This window comes from Cetorhinus maximus, chromosome 13 (assembly GCF_964194155.1).
Source record: "Cetorhinus maximus chromosome 13, sCetMax3.hap1.1, whole genome shotgun sequence".
NCBI classification, from domain to species: domain Eukaryota; kingdom Metazoa; phylum Chordata; class Chondrichthyes; order Lamniformes; family Cetorhinidae; genus Cetorhinus; species Cetorhinus maximus.
Window position 1 is genome coordinate 76,424,392 of NC_135891.1, and position 20,979 is coordinate 76,445,370.

The following is a 20,979-nucleotide window of genomic DNA, read 5'->3' on the forward strand; positions in this document are numbered from 1 at the left end:
TCACGGGATGTGGGCTTCGCTGGCTGGGCCAACTTTTATTGCCCTTGAGAAGGTGGTGGTGAGCTGCCTGCTTGAACCGCTGCAGTCCATGTGGTGTAGGTACAACCACAGTACTGCTAAGAAGGGAGTTCCAGGATTTTGACCCAGCAACAGTGAAGGACTGGCAATATATTTCCAAGTAATGAGTGACTTGGAGGGGAACTTCCAGGTGGTGGTGTTCCCGTGTATCTGCTGCCCATGTCCTTCTAGATGGTAGTGGTAGTGGGTTTGGAAGGTGCTGTCTGAGGAACCTTGGTGAATTTCTGCAGTGCATCTTGCAGATGGTACACACTGCTGCTACTGTGCGTCGGTGGCGGAGGGAGTGAATATTTGTGGATGTGGTGCTAATCAAGCAGACTGCTTTGTCCTGGACTGTGTCCAGCTTCAGTGTTGTGGGAGCTGCACTCATCCAGGCAAGTGGGGAGTATTCCATCACACTGCTAATTTGTGCCTTGTAGATGGTGGACAGGCATTGGGGAGTCAGGAGGTGAGTTACTCGTCGCATGATTCCTAGCCTCTGACCTGCTCTTGTAGCCACAGTATTTATATGACTAGTCCAGTTCAGTTTCTGGTCAATGGTAACCCCCAGGATGTTGATGGTGGGGGATTCAGTGATGGTAATGCCATTAAACATCAAGGGACGATGGCTGGATTCTCTCTTGTTGGAGATGGTCATTGCCTGACACTTGTGTGGAGTGAATGTTACTTGCCATTTGTCAGCCCAAGCCTGGATATTGTCCAGGTCTTGCTGCATTTGGACATGGACTGCTTCAGTATCTGAGTTGTTGCAAATGGTGCTAAACGTTGTGCAATCATCAGCGAACATACCCACATCTGACCTACTGATGGAAGGAAGGTCATCAATGAAGCAGCTGAAGATGGTTGGGCCTAGGACACCACCCTGAGGAACTCCTGCAGTGATGTCCTGGAGCTGAAATGACTAACCTCCAACAACCACAGCCATCTTCCTTTGTGCTAGGTTTGACTACAACCAGCAGAAAGTTTTCCCCCTGATTCCCATTGGCTCCAGTTTTGCTTGGGTTCTTTGATGCCACACTTCATCAAATGCTGCCTTGATGTCAAGGGCAGTCACTCTCACCTCGGGTGTTCAGCTCTTTTGTCCATGTTTGAACCAAGGCTGTAATGGGGGTCAGGAGCTGAGTGGCCCTGGCAGAACCCAAACTGGACATCAGTGAGCAGGTTATTACTAAGCCTGATAACATTGTTGATGACCCCTTCCATTACTTTACTGACGACCGAGAGTAGACTGATGTGGCAGTAATTGGCCGGGTTGGATTTGTCCTGCCTTTGTGTACAGGACATACTTGGGCAATTTTCCACAGAGCCGGGTTCTGAGCATAAGTCTTCAGTACGATTGCCAGAATATTGTCAGGGCTCATAGCCTTTGCAGTATCCAGTGCCTTCAGCCGTTTCTTAATAACACGTGGAGTGAATCGAATTGACTGAAGACTGGCATCTGTGATGCTGGTGACACCTGAAGGAGGCCAAGATGGATCATCCACTTGGCACTTCTGGCTGAAGATTGTTGCGAATGCTTCAGCCTTATCTTTCGCAATGCTGTGCTGTGCTCTTCCATCACTGAGGATGGAGATATTTATGGAGTCTCCTCCTCCAGTGAGTTGTTTAACTGGCAACCACCATTCACGACTGGATGTGGCAGGACTGCAGAGCATAGATCTGATCCATTAGTTGCGGGATCGCTTAGCTCTGTCTATTACTTGCTATTTGGCACACAAGTAGTCCTGTGTTATAGTTTCACCAAGTTGACACTTCATTTTCAGGTATGCCTGATGCTGCTCCTGACATGCTGTCCTGCACTCTTCATTGAACCAGGGATGATCCCCTGGCTTGATGGTAATGGTAGAGTGGGGGATATGCCGGGCCATGAGGTTACAGATTGTGTTCGAGAACAATTCTGCTGATAGCCCACACTACCTTGTGGGTGCCCAGTCTCGAATTGCTAGATCTGTTCGAAATCTATTCAGTTTAGCACCGTGGTAGTGCCACACAAAATGTTGGAGGGTATCCTCAATGTGAAGGCGGGACTTCGCCTCCACAATGACCGTGCGGTGGTCACTCCTGCCGATACTGTCATGGACAGATGCATCTGTGGCAGGTTGGTGAGGATGAGGTCAAGTATGTTTTTCCCTCTTGTTGGTTCTCACCTGCCGCAGACCAGCCTAGCAGCTATGTCATTTAGGACTTAGCCAGCTCAGTCAGTAGTGGTGCTACTGAGCCACTCTTGGTGATGGACATTGAAGTCCCCCACCCAGAGTACATTCTGCGCACTTGCCACCCTCAGTGCTTCCTCCAAGTGATGTTCAACATGGAGGAGCACTGATTCATCAGCTGAGGGAGGGTGGTTAGTGGTATGATGCCATGAGACTTCATGGGGTCTGGAGCCGATTTTGAGGACTCCCAGGGCAACTTCGTCTTGACTATATACCACTTTGCTGCCACCTCTGTTGGGTCTGTCCTGCCAGTGGAACAGGACATAACCCAGGGATGGTGATGGTGGAGTCTGGGACAGGATCTGTCAGCTATGATTCCATGAGGATGACTATGTCAGGCTGTTGCTTGACTAGTCTGTGAGACAGCTCTCCCAATTTTGGTACTAGCCTCCAGATGTTAGTAAGGAGGTCTTTGCATGGTCGACAGGGCTGCGATTGCTGTTGTCGATGCCGGGTGGTCCGTCCGGTTTCATTCCTTCTTTGTGACTTTGTAGTGGTTTGTTACAACTGAGTGGCTTGCTAAGCCATTTCAGAGGGCATTTAAGAGTCAACCACATTGCTGTGGGCCTGGAGTTGGAATCACATGTATGCCAGACAAGGTAAGGGCAATAGTGAACCAGATGGGTTTTTATAACAATCGACAATGGTTTCATGGTCATCATCAGACTCTTAATTCCAGATTTTTTAAATTGAATTCGAATTCCACCGTCTGCCGTGGCACGATTGGAACCTGGACCCCTGGAGCATTGCCCTGGATCTCTGGATTACTAGTCCAGCGATAATACCACTATGCCATTGCCTCCCCCAAGTATGCTAATTTTGAAGTGTAGTCTCCATTGTAACATAGGCAAAAGCAGCAACAAGTTTGCACAAACCAAGATCCCACAATCAGCAGTGTGTTAAATGATCAGGCAGTCTGCCTTAGTGATGTTGTTTGTGGAATAAACTGGGAGGCATTGGGAGAACGCCCATTCTCTTCTTTAAGCTGTGTCATTGGGTCTTTCAGTTTGGAGAGAGATTGACATTAAGTGCTGTGGATTTTAGGACTAGCGTTGGTGAAGGGAACAATTTGAGATGCATTGACAGCACCCATACAAGAAAAACTTGCACAAAATTACAATGTATTGTAGAATTTTTATTCCCTTTGTGTATTAATAACAATAGGTTATAAGCCTCCATCTCATGAGGTAAAGGCTGTGATTTTGAATGCAGCACTTTGATATTCTGCCCTAAAATAGCTAATCTGGGCAAAGAGCTTGGGGTGATACAAAACATTAAAACAGCATAAAAAATATATTTTAGCATGATTTGGTCTAACCCCAACATATCCAATGGAAGAAAATTTGAAATGGAGACACAGTTAGGGTATTAATAATGTTTTTCTTGTTGCAGACCAGGAGTTGAGGAATGTCATCGACAAATTGGCACAGTTTGTGGCCCGAAATGGCCCGGAATTTGAGAAGATGACAATGGAGAAACAAAAAGAAAACCCCAAGTTTTCTTTTCTGTTTGGAGGTGAATACTACAATTATTACCAGTACAAGCTGGCAATCGAGCAGCAGTGTAAGTATAAAGACAGCATTCAGACTTCAGAAGTAGTAAACCTATAGGGATACTAAAAAAGAGGCAGGAAATTGTAGTAATTCCCTTTAATCTTTAAGGCTTGCAGGTTACTCCATTATGTTTGAGCCTTAATATAGGAATGCAGGTTCCTTTCTGTCACTGGTGGTTTGCTTTCACTTTCTCTAAATGCAACTCCTCATTGAGAAAATTTGTTTGCATATATTACCATTAATTTGTTCAGTTAAAAAGATTAAAGGAAAGTTTATATTGAGTGGAAGGTAAGAAAAAAATCTTGCTTGGCAAAAGGCAACAAGCGATACCAATATTTTGATATAGTGACTTGCAGTTTAGCCTATTTTGGTGATCACAAGGTACTGAATGACTTGTAGTCTACATCAGAAAGTTTGATTATATGACCAGTGTGATTATCAAGTTCCAAACTTTGGTGACTATATTTTTAAAAGATATCTGAAGTAACATCATGAATGTTTTTTTTCAATATGTGTTTATAGTTCAGTCTAACCTGGGTACTGTGGCAACATAGAGCCTATGAGTGTAACTAATATCTGAAACAGAAAATAGGTGAAATTAATCCCAGGAAAACAATTAACACAATGGTTAACAACTTTTTTTTAAAAATAGCATAATGTTTAGTGCCCCTTTGGGATTCTGTGTTTTCCAAGGAATTCCGGTTTGGCATCCAAAACAGAAACAGAAATACCTGGAAAAACTCAGCAGGTCTGGCAGCATCGGCGGAGAAGAGCACAGTTGACGTTTCGAGTCCTCATGACCCTTCAACAGAACTAAGTAAAAATAGGAAAGGGGTGAAATATAAGCTGGTTTGGGGGGGGGGGTTGTTAGGACAAGCAGCCAGTAATAGGTGGAGATAACCAAAAGATGTCACAGACAAAAGGACAAAGAGGTGTTGAAGGTGGTGATATTATCTAAAGAAATGTGCTGATTAAGAGTAGAGAGCAGGACAGACAAGGTACAGATAGCTCTAGTGGGGGTGGGATGAAATAATACTAAAAGGGCATAAAGGGTAGAGCTAAACAATGGGTGGAAATAAGTGGGAAAAGAAAAATCTATATAAATTATTGGAAAAAACAAAAAGGAGGGGGAAGAAACGGAAAGGGGGTGGGGATGGAGGAGAGAGTGCAAGATCTAAAATTGTTGAACTCAATATTCAGTCCGGAAGGCTGTAAAGTGCCTAGTCGGAAGATGAGGTGCTGTTCCTCCAGTTTGCGTTGAGCTTCACTGGAACAATGCAGCAAGCCAAGGACAGACTTGGGCATGAGACCAGGGTGGAGTGTTGAAGTGGACCAAACACAGACTGGGTGACCGCTTTGCAGAACACCTTCGGTCTGCCCGCAAGCATTACCCAGACCTCCCTGTCGCTTGCCATTTCAGCACTCCACCCTGCTCTCATGCCCACATGTCCGTCCTTTGCTTGCTGCATTGTTCCAGTGAAGCTCAATGCAAACTGGAGGAACAGAACCTCATCTTCTGACTAGGCACTTTATAGCCTTCTGGACTGAATATTGAGTTCAACAATTTTAGATCTTGAACTCTCTCCTCCATCCCCACCCCCTTTCCGTTTCTTCCCCCTCCTTTTTGTTTTTTCCAATAATTTATATAGATTTTTCTTTTCCCACCTATTTCCATTATTTTTTAAATGTATTTCCACCCATTGTTTATCTCTACCTTTTATGTCCTTTTAGTATTATTTCACCCCACCCCCACTAGAGCTATCTGTACCTTGTCTGTCCTGCTCTCTACTCTTAATTAGCACATTTCTTTAGATAATATCACCGCCTTCAACACCTCTTTGTCCTTTTGTCTGTGACATCTTTTGGTTATCTCCACCTATCACTGGCTGCTTGTCCTAACAACCACCCCCCCTTAAACCAGCTTATATTTCACCCCTTTCCTATTTTTACTTAGTTCTGTTGAAGGGTCATGAGGACTTGAAACGTCAACTATGCTCTTCTCCGCCGATGCTGCCAGACCTGCTGAATTTTTCCAGGTATTTCTGTTTTTGCTTTGGATTTCCAGCATCCACAGTTTTTTGCTTTTATCTCAGGTTTGGCATCCCTCAGTTATCAACAGCTTTCTATGCCTGGAGAAATAATAAAACAGGGATACTTTGTAAGGGGGCAGATGTATATTTCATCAACCTTTGAAGATATACTGAAATAAAGGCTGCGATTCCCTTCTCAAATAAAAGTAATTTTGTTATTCTGGACATTGAAATGAAACCAGAAGTTTTGCGTTACAAAAGATGGATTTGTGCTGTTAAATTTTGAATTTGCATTCTATTGATAGAAGCAGTACAAGATAGGGTTAAAAACTCTCAGTCACAGAGTATTTCTCAATTAAAATTCCATTAACTGAGGTCAGGCAGGTTTAATAATATGTAGTAGGCATAATGAGATTCTAACTGTTACAGAAACAGTTTTAAAAAAAGGAAAAAAAGACTTGCGTTTATATAGTGTCTTTTACAACCTCCAGATGTCTCAATGAAGTATTTTTTTGAAATGTAGTCATCACTGTAAGCTAGGAAATGTGGCAACCAATTTGCACAGCAAGGTTCTATTAACAGCAATGTGATAACTAGATTATCTGTTTTTAGGTGTTGGTTAAAGGAAATTTAAGGTGCTAATTGGGTTAAATTAGACCAGATTTCACTTGGCACATTCAGTGTTATATATTGTTAAGGATTGGCGATACCTTTGTTACCCTTGAGGGAAATGCAGCTTTTTGTATCAATGCATCTTCAAATCATGCATCTGCTTAAGCTACTTAACAGTTACCAAGTCCCTTTGTTTGAGCCAACAGAGAAGTCTGTGTTCTAAAATTGTGTTGATAAAGGAGGTAGACCAGTTTGAAACAGCAGTGTGTTCCATCATGTAGGAAGAAATGTCCTCAGTGTTAACACAGGATGGCGATAAAAGTACAAGAGGGCTGTTTCTTTATATAGAAGATAAGATCACAGCCTAGTATGTTAGAATGCAGAGACGGTTGAATTAACATAATTTGCAAGTTAGTCTGGTATCTATCTAGCCAGCACTTTATAAGGCTTCTAAATAAGTTGTAGGTTGATGTAATTTTACTGGTTCTTTTAGAGATAAATCACTAAAATTGGTCGTGACACGGCAGATGTTTCCACACGTTTTTCTCTCACTTCGTCAGAAAGTTGTGGGTTCAAGCCTCACATGCATAGTCTCGGCTGACACCAGCACAGTGCTAAGGGAGTGCTGCACTGTTGGAGGTGTTATGTTTCAGCTGAGATTTTGAAGCAATGTTCCAGTGGTTCACATGTACGATATAAGATCTCAAGTTATTCAAAGAAGGGCAGGGAGATCTCCTGGCCAACATTCCCCCTTCAATAGATTCCGCCAGAAGCTGCTAAAAATGTCATTGTAGAGAAACGTGTAAAGTAGTGATGTTCAAGAGTTAGTCCATGGAACAAAAAATCTCCACAATCATCTTTGCTCTGTTCAGCAAAGCTCCTGCCAATGATTTCTTCCTCCTTTGTATTTGAGTTGAAAAGGTTTTGTAAGTATACGATCTTTAATTTGCACCATTACTGAACTAGTGCTTTCAGTGTTGTGGCACATAATTAAAATATTATTTTGGAATGTTGTATCACTTTCTGTATTTTGTGATCAGAGTAGTTTCTGTTCTGTGCCCACTGACCCACTTGCTTATTGTAGACAGTGATTCCCTTCCCCAGGTATTAGCTGACAAAACTATTTCAAGCACAACATGACTCACCAGACACATATAGCACTTTAGTCCAAAGTTCTAAGTATTTGTTTGGTTCAGTCGACCTTCTCAGTCACTCAATGTCCAAAGTTGTTTTAAAGGCCTATTTTATGTGCCTCTGGTTGGCTGATTCTAACACAGTTGGCTCCCAATCCTGAGTGGTAGCTCACAATCAAGATAGAAGTCCTGAACTGAGCATAAAAGTAGGAAAGCTTGAACTTTTAGACAATGATTCTTACAATTATAAAGAAAGAACGTTTTGCACCTTTCAAAATGTTCAAAAGGCTTTAGAGCCAATAAAGTACTTTTGAACTCTGGTCACTTGTAATGCAGGAAACAGAGCAGCCAATTTGCGCACAAGTTCCAAAAATTTGTTTCGGTGGTGTTGATTGAAGGATAAATATTTGCCTAGACACCTTGGAGAGCTTCACTGCTTTCCTTCAAAATAATGTCAAGGGATCTCTTGCATGCATCTGTGAGGGTAGGCAGAATCTTGATTTGACATCTTATTATAAATATGACATGTCTGACAATGTAGCACTCCCTTAGTATTGCAGTGGAGTGTCAATTTAGATTATCTGTTCAAGTCTCCTGTAAGAACCCACAATCTTCTGAATCGGAGGTGAGTGCTACGGCTGCAACAGTGCAACTTCCACTTCATGCCTCTTGAACTCAGCTTTTTTAAAGATGCGAAGTAGTCTTAAGTTGTGTGCTTTAATTTCCTCTAGGAAAATGGCAGTTATACTATCATTAACCTGTCAATCAAACAAAGCCAGATTTGATCACAATCAGTTCCCCATGAGCTGCTCCTTGAAAAATATAACTGACAGTGTTATTTGTTTTTGCTGGGACACTATTCCACATTTATGAGGGACTGGGGAGATTCTTGTAGTTCACATCGCACTTGTAGTGCATTTAAGCTGGCACGCATGTCCTCTGGTTCAATGCTGCCAGTCCAAGTTAATTATCCCACCTGGGTCTGCATTGTCTGTCTCCGATTTTAAAGTCTGGATTATCTGCTTTCACCCCGACATGTCTGACAGCCTCCTACCCCCAGCTCCCATCCACACCCCCAATTTATCTCTGATTTCTCCAGTGAAATTAAACTGAACTCTTGAGTCTTTTCGTACCTAAACCTCTGCATAATCTTTGTCACTTTTCTAGTGCACAAATATTCTTTTAAAATAAGGTGGGGGGGACGGTGGGTGTAGGAACTAGATGGTGCTGTGAATATCTTGTTCATAATTCATATGTTTTAAAGTATAACTTTTAATTTTAAGAATTAAAATGTTAATTAAGTGTGAATTAAATTACAGTTAAAGCTAATCTATGTTTATCTTACAAGGTCAGGGGTAGAGGTGTGAAAACAATAAACAATAAGGGGTCTTCTATCTTAGTTTAATGGAGCCAGGAGGTCTTGCTTTAGTAAAATATTTAAATTATGTGTGTAGTTCTCAGGGCAAAAGAAGGTGAAACCAGCTTGTAAACAAAGGGTGTCCCTTGCTCAGGCAATCGCAATATAAATTATTCATAACAAAAACAGAATTACCTGGAAAAACTCAGCAGGTCCGGCAGCATCGGCGGAGAAGAAACCAGCTAACGTTTCGAGCCTTCATGGCCCGAAGTTAGCTGGTTTCTTCTCCGCCGATGCTGCCGGACCTGCTGAGTTTTTCCAGGTAATTCTGTTTTTGTTTTGGATTTCCAGCATCCGCAGTAGCTTTTAGCTTTTTGTTTTTATAAATTATTCATGTGGATTATGGAATCAAAGAGTTATGTTGAGGTAAAGTAATTAGTTTACATTTCTGTTTGAGAATACCCCAAATCATGCCACATTGTCAGGAAGATGGGCTGTGGAGGTTAGATGGTTCTTTTGTTTAAGTTTCTGGGTGTTTGCTCACAGAAAATGGGCAGTTTTGGTTTGGTGTAGACTATAGCTCACTGGATTGAAAAAGCCAACAGGAGATGAATGTTAGTCAGGCCTGTGCTTAAGCAGAGAAAATATTGACTTTTATTATTCACTGCATGGAAGGTGGATGAGGGCTCGAGTTCAGTTTGGAATTCATGAGTGGGAAAGAAGCTATAAGATTTGCCCAGTTTAAAGCTGGAGGAATAAATCTACAGTGGTCCTCACAGAGTCTTGTGGCAGACATCAATCAGCAGAGTTAGCTTGGAAAGCTGTGAGAAGGCAGCTGTGTATCTGCTGGCAACCAGAACAAGGAGCCGAGGCACCCACAGTCATGAGGTCCCCAAGAAAAGTTGGAGGGTTGGTTAGCCAAAAAGCTATTGGAAGGACCCCTATAAAATCTTACTTTTGAGAATAGCCGAAACACTGCAGCCTGGGAGGGATTGATCGGACTTGTGCTGTTGCATATATTGTCTGGTAGGAAATATATCTCATTTACAGCACACTAAAACAGAATTTAGCAAATGCTTTACAAAGTTTAACCAATTAAATATACCTCCTAAGCGAAAGTTGTTGTGAGAATTACCTTGTGGGTAACCTAAGATTCATCAGGTAGTCGGACAGGAATAGTTCAAAGTGACTATCATTTCTTAAATCAGACAATTCCTACTAGAAACGCCTTTTTCTGTCCCTGCATTTATCTCTCATTTTGATCAAAATTTCTGTTTCTTTTCATTTAACCCTCGGGCCAAAACTTGGCAAGTTTATACTTATGTTGGTGTGTGTGCTTGGTTGGTTGTGCATTTTTTTGAGAAGGTGAGAGAATACTCACTTCTGTTGGGAGCATTACAATTTAAAGGATAAAGAAAGTCTCTTCTGACTGTGAAAATTTCTAATTGGCTTTTAAATTATAACTATTTAAATTTTGAATCCTTTGAAGTCATTAGTTATTTTACTTTGTTTGCCTATGTAACACTTCGAAGTGTTTGAGTTATTTGAAGGAGCATTCGGCCCAACAGGTCCATACCGGCTTCCCACGGAGCAATCCAGTTAACCGTGCTCCTCCACTAGTTTCCCGTAGCCCATTAAGTTTATTTCCTATAAGTGCCCAACCAAGTGCCTTTTGAAATCATTGTTTCTGCATCTACCACCCTTGTGGGCAGTGAGTTCCAGGTCAGTACCACTTTTAAAAAATTTATTCTTTCAAGGGATGTGGGCGTCACTGGCTAGGCCAGTATTTATTGCCTATCCCTAATTGCCCTTTGCTGCACAGTAAAGTTCTTTCTAACATTCCCTGCATTCCTTGTCCAAAATCTTAAATCTGTGTTCCCTAGTCCTTTTGCAATCAGCTAAAGGGAAGAGTTCCTCCTTGTCTACCTTATCTATGCCTGTCATAATCTTGTACATCTTTATAAAATCTCCCATCAATGTCCTTTGCTCCAAGAAGAACAACCCCAGCCCTTCCAACCTAACCTTGTAGCTAAAAGCCCCCCAACCCTGAAAACATTCTGATAAATCTCAGCTGTGGTCGCTCAAGGAGCTTCACATCTTTCCTAAAGTGTGGTGACCAGACTTGGACAAAATATTCTAGTTGGGGCCCTAACCAGATCCTTCATAAGTTCAGCATAGCTTTTCTGCATTTGTACTCAGTGCCTCTATTTATGAAGCCTAAGATTCCATTTGCTTTGATAAGCTCTCAGTATATCCTGATACCTTCAAAGATTAATGCATATGTACCCCCAGGTCCTTCTTTTTCTGCACACGCTTTAGAATTGAACCATTAAGTTTATATTGCCTCTCCCCATCCCATCTGCCAAAATGCATCACCTCACACCTCTCTGTAGTGAATCCATCTGCCACTTGTCTGCCCATTCTGCTAGCCTGTCTATGTCCTATTGCAGGCAATTTGTATCATCCTCACTGTTTGCTGCTTCTCCAAGTTTGATCTCATCTACAAATTTTAAAACTTTATACCATATTCCAAGATCCAAGTCATTTATATATCGAAAAAAGCAGTGTTTCTAGCGCCAATCCTTCAGTCAGAAAAGCAACTCACTGCTCTCTGTCCTTAAATCAGTTTTTTTTTATCCAATTACACACTGGCCTTCCTATTCCATAAGCCTCAATTTTGTTAATCAGCCTTTTATGTGGTACCATGTCAAACACTTTCTTAAAATCCATGTCGTCAACCCACCACATTCCCTTCATCAACCTTCTCTGTTACTTCATCAAAAAATTCAGTTAGATTAGTCAAGCATGATCTGCCTTGTACAAATCTGTGCTAGCTCTTAATCATCTCAAACCACTCCAAGTTTAGGGAAGGCGGTGAAATAGTGGTATTGTCACTGGACAATGCCAGAGACCCAGGGTAATGATCTGGGGACCCGGGTTCGAATCCCACCACTGCAGATGGTGAAATTTGAATTCAATAAAAAATCTGGAATTAAAAGTCTAATGATGACCATGAAACCATTGTCGATTGTCGTAAAAACCCATCTGGTTCCCTAATGTCCTTCAGGGAAGGAAATCTGCTGTCCTTACCAGGTCTGGCCTATATGTGACTCCAGACCACAGCAATGTGGTTGACTCTTAAAAAATGCCCTCTGAACAAGAGCAATTAGGGAAGGACAATAAATGCTGGCCTAGCCAGCAACACCCACATCCCATGAACTAATACATTTTTTTAAAAGTGCCTGTTGATTTTTTTTTTCCCTGTTTAAGGATTCTAAAATCTTAGCCACCACTGATGTTAGACTACAGGTATGTAATTGTAGGACTGTCCTTGCACCATTTCTTGACATTTGCCACTTTATCCAATCCTCTGGCACTTCCCCATACCTAGGGAAGATTAAGGCCACTATCTCTACTGCTCCCTACCCCCCCCCCCTGCCCCGCCCCCTGCCACTTCCTTTAACAACCTGGGATGCATCTCACCAGGTGACGTATCTACCCTAAGCATAGCCAACCTTTCCAGTGCCACCCCCCTTTCAATTTTCGCACTATCCATTGACTCCACAATCTTCATTTTTATTGATATTCTGTCAGATTCCTCTTCCTAATAAACACTGATACAAAGAACTAGAATTGTATTCCATCCTTGCCCTATAATTCTAAACATTTATGACCCTCTCTGTGCCTAATAAGACCCGCTCTAAGTTTTACTACCTGCTTACTATTTACATGATTTTTGAGTTTTGTTGATTGCCGTTCAATTTTCACGCGCTCTCTTTGCCAATCTTATTTCCCTCTTCACCTCCCTTTTCAACCTATTCTATTTGACCTGGTTTTCACTTGAAGAACTCACCTGTAATGTATCATACGCCTCCTTTTTTTTGTTCCCTCATAATCTCTGTCTCCTTTGTTAACCAAGGAGTCCTGCTTTTGGCTCCCTTACCTTTTGCCCTTTTTGGAATGTACCTAGTCTGTACCTGAAACACCACTTCCTTAAAGATCACCCATTGTTCCGTTACAGATTTTCCTGTCGGTCTCTAGTTATACCCTGACTATATTCTCTCATTATACATACCCTGACTATATTCTCCCTCATTGCACAGAAATTAGCTCTCTTCCAATTTACAAGTTCCATATTAGATTGTTCCTTGCTCTTCATTATTAATCTAAACCCTGTGATGCGATGATCACTCTTACTCAAATGCTCCCTCATAGGCACTTGGCCCAATTGGCCTGCCTCATTTTCCAACACCAGATCCATGCAATGCCTCCTCCTAGTTGGACCAATGATATACTGATCAAGGAAGTTCTCTTGAACACAGTCCAGAAATTGTTCCCCCTCCTTATCCTTTATTCTAAAAGTATTCCAATCAATATTTGGGTAATTAAAGTCCCCCAGTATTACCATTCTATAGTTCTTGCATCCGTGTGATTTCCCTACACATTTGTTCCCCTACTCTTTCTCATTATTTGGAGACCCATAGAATACCCCAATTAGCTTCTCTACTCTAACCAAATGGACTCTATCCTTGCCCTCTCAAGGAAATCCTCTCCTTCCAATACTACAAAGTCTAACTAATCATTACTGCCACCACACCTCCCTTTTTTCCCTTCTCTATCTTTTCTGACCACTTTATATCCTTGTGCATTAAGTACTCGGTCTTCTCAATTTTTAAGCCACGTTTCTGTTATTGCCACTCCAGCATATTCCTTGCTCTTTGTGCTTGTAGCTCACCAACCTTATTCATTACAATTTGTGTGTTTATGTACATGCATTGTTATTCTGTCTTTGCATTTCTCGTAGTCCTTGTTAGTCTGCCCTTATCTGATAAGGTACTACTTCCTTCTCTAGTACTATCCAACATTCTCACTTTCGGCACCTTATTCTACTTTTCTAATTCTATATGCTGGTTATAAAGTCCTGACGCCATGGTAACATGCAATATAAATGTAAGTTATTTTTATTATTCTCCTTGAGGGTAATTTTAACTTTGGTGTAAAACGAGTGGTGTCATAATGGCCAACCATTGTGCGCCATTAACTTTGGTGGAAATGGAAATGGGTCCTGCTGTAAACGGAGGCTAATTCGATATCATTCATTTTACACCATTGCCCAAAGATGTTTTGATTTGCAAATCAGTACAGAACACCGTTCTCAGGACTAATCTGATTATGCCAAGCCAAGGCGTGCATTCAGTTTACGAAATGGGCAGATTATGGACTATATAACAAAGTCAGGCTCAATGCTATAACGTGCCTTTGAAGCTAGTTTGATTTGATTAAAACTTTGTGCTCTGAGGTTTCTTTAAACTGTGAAAATAGTTAACTGTTGGTCAGCTTCTTGGCTCACTTAGACTAACCATTGCCAGGTCACTGCAATAAGACACAATTTACAAGTTTGAAGGTGATGGTTAAGGACTCATTTCAGCCAATCTGCACATAGCAAGGTTCCCCAGACAGCAGTGTAATAATGAGCAGATCATATGTTCTGTAAGTTCAGTTGAGGGATAAATATCGGTTGGGACTCCAAGGAGCCCACCCCTTCTCCTCAAAGTAATGCCATAGGATCTTTTATGTTACTTTTACGTCTGCCCTCCCAGGTTAAAGTACCAAGCAAAAGACCGCATCACTAACAATGCAGCTCTCCCTCAGTACTTTTTTAGCATCAGCCTAGATTATGTGCAGAAGTCCCTCGAGTGGGACATGAACTCACAACCTCCTGGCTCAGGTGAGAGTGCTAAGACTGAACCACATCTGACATGTGTGAAAATGCTCTTAAGAGGGCGCCCCTAAAATTTGGTGTACAATTCATATCCATTCCTGAATTTTTCTAACCATCTGAAATGTGACATAATTTGACCAGCTGGCTAGCTGTAAGAGTAACTGGTGCAACTGATGAACTGACTGTTATAGCAATAGCAACATGCAAAGCTACCCATAATTTGAGAAATGGCATTCAATGTAATTACATGCTTGTAATAAGTGGTAGAACAGAATGTTTTTGCCGATATTGAAATACAAGTTCCTGATAAGTGGGAAACGTTATTCCCGCAACAAAATTGTTTCTGTTTCTAGTCAAAGGATTATATTTTGGAACAGAAAATTCCCCTTTTGCTGTACTGTAAGGTTTGGTGTGGTACTGAGCCATGTAAACCAGAAAGGGTCTCCAGTCTGGTCTTGCAAGTCATTAAATGTTTCATCCACCCTGAGTTAGTTAGCCTCTGGAGAGTTGACAGGACAATTCAGTGTACTTAGGCTGGTTAAAGGGAAGAGTCAGTCGGGTTCCCACTCAGGGTTGGATGTCCAGTGAAATCCAGTTTCGGGTGGGTGTCTGGTGAGGATAATATCAAGCCCAGCTCAGCTGTGACTTTACTTGGAGAATGGTTTCTTCCTGAGGCATCAGAGGGCCTGCACTGTCCAGGGATCTGGATCCAAGTATGGTCGTTGGGAAAGAAAGGGGATGCAAAGAGAGTTACACCAGCGATACTGTCAGAATTCAGACTATATTGTTTACTTTACAATGAACAGCATGAAGTGGTAGAGTATTTAACATCTCTCTCTTCTTTTTGCAGTGTTGTGCAATCCATCAGGGCAGGAAAGTGAACCTCCAGCTCAAGCCCCTGTGCCAGCTCCGATCCCGGCCCCAGTTCCGCCTCCTGCCTCCACAACTGTGCCAGTCCCAGCCCCTGCCCCAACTCTAACTCAACCACCCACACCTCCAGCTCCTGGCCAGCCACAGTTGGAGGAGCTGATTCAGCAGAGCCTGTGGAATCTGCAACAGCAGGAGCAGCACCTCCTCATGCAAAGACAGGTCAGTAACTATACTGGCAGAAATCAATTGATGAGACCCAAGTTTCATCATCCTGGCATACTATAAATCTACTTACACATTTTGAAAATGTTCCAGTTAGCATCTCCAGCTTTGACCTATCCACTGAATACTCATCTCTTAAATGATCTGATGTTGGATGATGTAACTGAAACAATTAAAATTAAAATTGATTCGATAAGATAGATAAAGCAAATCTATCTCCATCAATAGGAGGAAATCAGGTCAAGGGTAGTGGAAATCCAGCATTATCTTACCCCAAAGAGGCTGCGGATGTTGGCTGTCAAGCAAAATTTTCAAGACTGAAACAAATAGATTTTTATTAGGCAAGGTTATCAAGGGATTTGCAGCAACAACTTCCGTTTATATGGTCCCTTTGACATAATAAAGCATCCCAAGGTGTTTCTCAGGACTGTATCAAACAATAAAAAGGCAGAATCATTAGTTGGTAAGTGGAGTTCTAAAGGCATTATCTAACTGCATGGTGGAAGAGATTTAAGGAGCTGAATGACCACCACCTGTTCCTTTTTGTCACCCCAGTCCTCTTTGGCTCAGCCCATGGTTTAAGAGGACAGTACAAGGTCGGGAGTAAGTTGCCTTTGTCAGGGATTGGTGTATATCACAGAAAAACCAGAGAAAAGTAAAGGATGGTGAAATGCAGATCAGCATCTGGAATGATAAGAAAAACAGCAATTTCAGATGTGGTTGTTCACCAGAACCAATACTGATTGTGCATTTCTGTAATTTTTTCTTATCGCTCGATTCTTTCTCAAATCTAATTTTTGATTTTTATGCAGGAACAGATAACTGCAGCAATTGCCTTGGCAATGGAACAGCAAATTCAGAAGCTGCTGTCAGAGACACAGCTGGACATGACCGAGTTTGACAGTCTCTTACAGCCCATTATCGACAGCTGTACCAAAGATGCAATCTCAGTATGGTGCCTCTTTTATTATCTTGCTCTGAACTTGCAGTCTTTACACTGGCACTGTATAAAACCAAGATTTATGTTGGCTCTGGGTCTTAAAAGATGAAAATTCCAACTCAGCCTAATCTCTCATTTTTAGCTACTGAAGCTTGTATTAAAACATTCAGGTCAATAAAATGTGTGATGCAGTGAAGGGAAGAGGTGCAATACTACTACCATTGTAGCTGAAGGTGACACTAAAACAAACAGCTATGAAAGGCTTGATTCCTAGTTTATGTTGAGTTACCTGACATCAATAAAGTCAGCAGTAGGGTTTCTGGAATTGGGTTCGATATTCCTAGTCTATAGGGGAGGCTAGAATTCCCTTTCATTAACTAGTGAAACCTGGAATGTGCTTGTACATATGGACACAGTCAGAGTTGACAGTGACAGTGGTCACATATCCTCAGGCACATTCAATCTGGGCTTTCACATGGAGAACTGTCACCTTGCCAGACCTACTGGAGGAAGATTTCATGCCTGTGGAACTATGCTGCAGTTTGTGATGCTATCTTCAAGAGCTGGCAGAAAAAAACAGAAAATTAGAGCATAATGAAAAATAAAAAATGAACTTATGTATGTTGCTACTATTTTGGTGGCCACAGATATCTGGATTTTGAGGGTCAGCAGTGTATTGATGAGTAGCTAAGCAGGCGAGTAGGATTGTAACAATCATGTAGGCTGCATTTTGATCTTTCTGCTGTTTACCATTCCTCCATTGCCATGGGGGGAATGAACATTACAGTGGAGATTAAAATTGTGAGTGTGCTCCGCCTACAGCATTGATATAACTCACTATGAAGAGCGCAAAAATCACTAAAAGATAAATGGTGATAAGTTGTTGCTTGGAGTAATTCAATTCCAGATCAGCAGTGTTCAGACGCCCTGAAAGTATCTAATAGGCAGAAAACTGCATTCACGTAGTAGAGCGGGCAGTATAGTTAGGGGGAATAGATACTGTCCTCTCCAGCCTAGAACATCAGTCCGAAGGCTGTGTTGCCTGCCTGGGTCCAGGGTTAAGGACATCTCCTCGAGGTAGATAGGGAAGGATCCAGTTGTCACGATCCAACATCATAGATAGGACTGAACCAGGTTCTGCTAAGGGAGTCTGAGCAGCTAAGTGCTAAATTACAAAGAACCACAAAGGTGGTAATCTCTGGATTACTATCTGATCCACAAGCAAATTGGCACTGGGTAAATAAAATCAGAGAGTTGAATGTGTGGCTCAAAGATCGACGTGGGGGTGTGGGTTTCCATTCATGGGGTACTGGCATCAGATGGATGAATTGAAAGTGTAAATAGAAAGAAATAGGTATGATAGCCATTACAGAGACTTAGTTGCAAAGTAACCAAGATATGGGAACTGAATATTTAAGGCTATTTTGCATTTTGGAAGGATAGGAAGGAAGGAAAAGGAGGTGGGGTAACTCTACTGGTATCATGCTTTATTAACAGTCATGAGAAATGATCTTGGCTCAGAAGATCAAGACGTAGAATCAGTTTGGGTGAAGCTAAGACTAGAAAGGGAAATAAGTCATTGGCGGGAGTAGTTTATAGTCTCTCTAAGAATAGCTACACTGTAAGACAGAGTATAAATCAAGAAATAATGGGGACTTGATTTATGTTTATATATGGTGTTTGCATTGCTGTTAATGTGCATCCCCTCCGTGTCAGCAAAACAGTGGCAGAAGCTGTTCCGATCCGGCCTCTTCAGTCTGGTGGTGACATATGGCAATAAATTCTTCTTTTTCCAAGAAAAATGCAGTAATTGTGGACGATTTTAATCTTCATTTAGATTGGACATATCAGGTTGTCAAAGGTAGCCTTGAGGGTGAATTCATAAGAGTGTATTTGGCCTTGGTCCTGAGGTTTCCAGTTTTAAGACACTATCTGTGTAATCAGACAGAGTCAACATGGTTTTATTGAAAGGAAATCATGTTTGACAAATTTATTAGAGTTCTTTGAGGATGTAACAAGCAGGGTGGGATAAAGGGAAAGCGGTAGATGTAGTGTATTTGGATTTCCAAAAGGTATTCGATAATGTGCCATGTAAAAGGTTACCACCCAAGATAAAAGCTCATGGTGTTGTGGATAATATGACTACCCAACAGGAAACAGAGTCAGGATAAATGGGTCATTTTCAGGTTGGCAAACTGTGACTAGTGGGGTGCCACAGAGATCAGTGGTGGGGTCTCAACTGTTTAAAATCTGTATTAATGAAGTGGATGAAGGGTCAGAGTGTGTTGTAGCCAAATTTTCCAGCATTACAAAGATAGGTGTGAAAACAAGCTGTGAGGAGGGACAAAGTTTTTGCAATGGGATATAGTAGGTTGAGTGAGTAAAAATCTGGTAGTTGGAGAATAATGTGGGAAAATATGAGGTGATCCACTTTGGCAGGAAGAATAGAAAAGCAGTATACTATTTAAATTGAGAGAGATTGAAAAGTTAGCATGCAGATAACAGGAAGTAATTAGGAAAGCAAATGTCTTTTATTTCAACGGTTTGGAGTATAAAAATAAGACAGTCTCGCTACAACTTTATAGAACATTGATGAGCCCACACTGAGAGTACTATCTACAGTTCAGGCCGCCTTGTTTAAGGAGAGATGTACTTGCATTGGAAGCAGTTTAGAGAAGGTTCAATAGATTGATTCCTGGGATGAGGGGGTTATCTTACAAGGAATTTTTTTCTTATTCATTCATGGGATGTAGGCTTCGCTGGTTGGGCCAGCATTTATTGCCCATCCCTAGTGGCCCTTGAGAAGATGGTGGTGAGCTGCCTTCTTGAACTGCTGCAGTCCATGTGGCGTAGGTGTTGTTAGGAAAGGAGTTCCAGAACTTTGACCCATCGACAGTGAAGGAATGGCGATATATTTCCAAGTCAGGAAGGCGAGTGACTTAGAGGGGAACTTCCAGTTGGCGGTATTCCCATCTATCTGCTGCCCTTGTTCTTCTAGATGGTAGTGGTCGTGGGTTTAGAAGGTGTTGTCTAAGGAGCCTTGGTGAATTTCTGTAGTGCATCTTGTAGATGGTACACACTGCTGTTACTGTGCGGCGTTGGTGGTGGTGGAGGGAGTGAATGTTTGTGGATGTGGTGCCAATCAAGCAGGTTGCTTTGTCCTGGACGGTATCAAGCTTCTTGAGTGTTGTGGGAGCTGCACTCATCCAGGCAAGTGGGGAGTATTCCATCACACTCTTGACTTGTGCCTTGTAGATGCTGGACAGGCTTTGGGGAGGAGTTACTCGTCGCAGGATTCCTAGCCTCTGACCTCTTGTAGCCACAGTATTTATATGGCTAATCCAGTTCAGTTTGAGTTTCTGGTTGAGCAAGTTGGACCTATGCTCATTGGAGTTTAGCTGAATGAGGTGACCTTATTGAAATACAAGATTCCAAGGGGGTAGATGCTGAGAGGATTTTTCACCTCATGGGGAATCTAGAATTGGGGGCACCATTTCAGAATAGGGGGTCTCCTATTTAAGACAAATGAGGAGGAATTTCTTCTCTGAGGGTTGTTAACCTTTGGAATTCTCTACCCAAGAGAGCAGTAGAGGCTAGGGCATTGAATATATTCGGGGCTGAGTTAAACAGATTTTTGATCTACAAGGGAGTTGAGGGTTATGGCAAACGGGCAGGAAAGTGGAGTTGAGGCCATGATCAGATCAGTCATGTTATTATAAAATGTAGAAGCTGGCTCGAGGAGCTAAATGGCCTGCTACTATTTTTTATGTTCTATGATCTTATGTGCAGTAGTGAACTTCAGCTCTAACTTTAGAAAGATCTGCATATATTGCCACACAGATTTATAAATTGGTAGTAAAAGGAAGAATTTCACTTAATCTAGTAAGTTTTAATGTTGTATCAGTTTGCTGTATGTGTCATGTTGTTAAATCATCTTAGTTGCTTCCACCAATATCACCAGTGACATCTCTAATCATCAACACTTTACTGTTGTTAAACAACTCAAAATGCTCTCTCTAGTCACAACACAAGTTGAGAAGAAATCTAGAATTCTATAGCTTGACATTTTTCACAGGATAGGTGGATATGATATGTAGATGTCATGTGCAACCATTGTCCTTTACCAGAATTGTAGTTACAACATTGAATGTTTTGGCATCACACAGTCTCTTAGAGTATGCCATGACAGTGACTTACTGGTGCTTGGTTGACTTGTGAGGAGATGGCCCAAGTCCAATAGTACTCTCAT

The 20,979-nt window shown here is 41.8% G+C and overlaps 1 protein-coding gene across 3 annotated transcripts in view; it reads left to right on the forward strand.

The window, feature by feature from the left end:
- Positions 1-20,979, forward strand: part of cherp (calcium homeostasis endoplasmic reticulum protein) — an 88,533-nt gene that overhangs the window by 7,997 nt on the left and 59,557 nt on the right. The window contains exons 2-4 of one of the 3 annotated variants that reach the window (XM_078555596.1): positions 3,684-3,854; positions 15,549-15,787; positions 16,603-16,740. In XM_078555596.1, coding sequence (XP_078411722.1) covers positions 3,684-3,854; positions 15,549-15,787; positions 16,603-16,740 — 548 coding nt within the window. Of the gene's footprint in view, positions 1-3,683; positions 3,855-14,582; positions 14,705-15,548; positions 15,788-16,602; positions 16,741-20,979 lie in introns of those variants that run through there. The other 2 variants (XM_078555597.1, XM_078555598.1) reach the window with 2 other exon arrangements.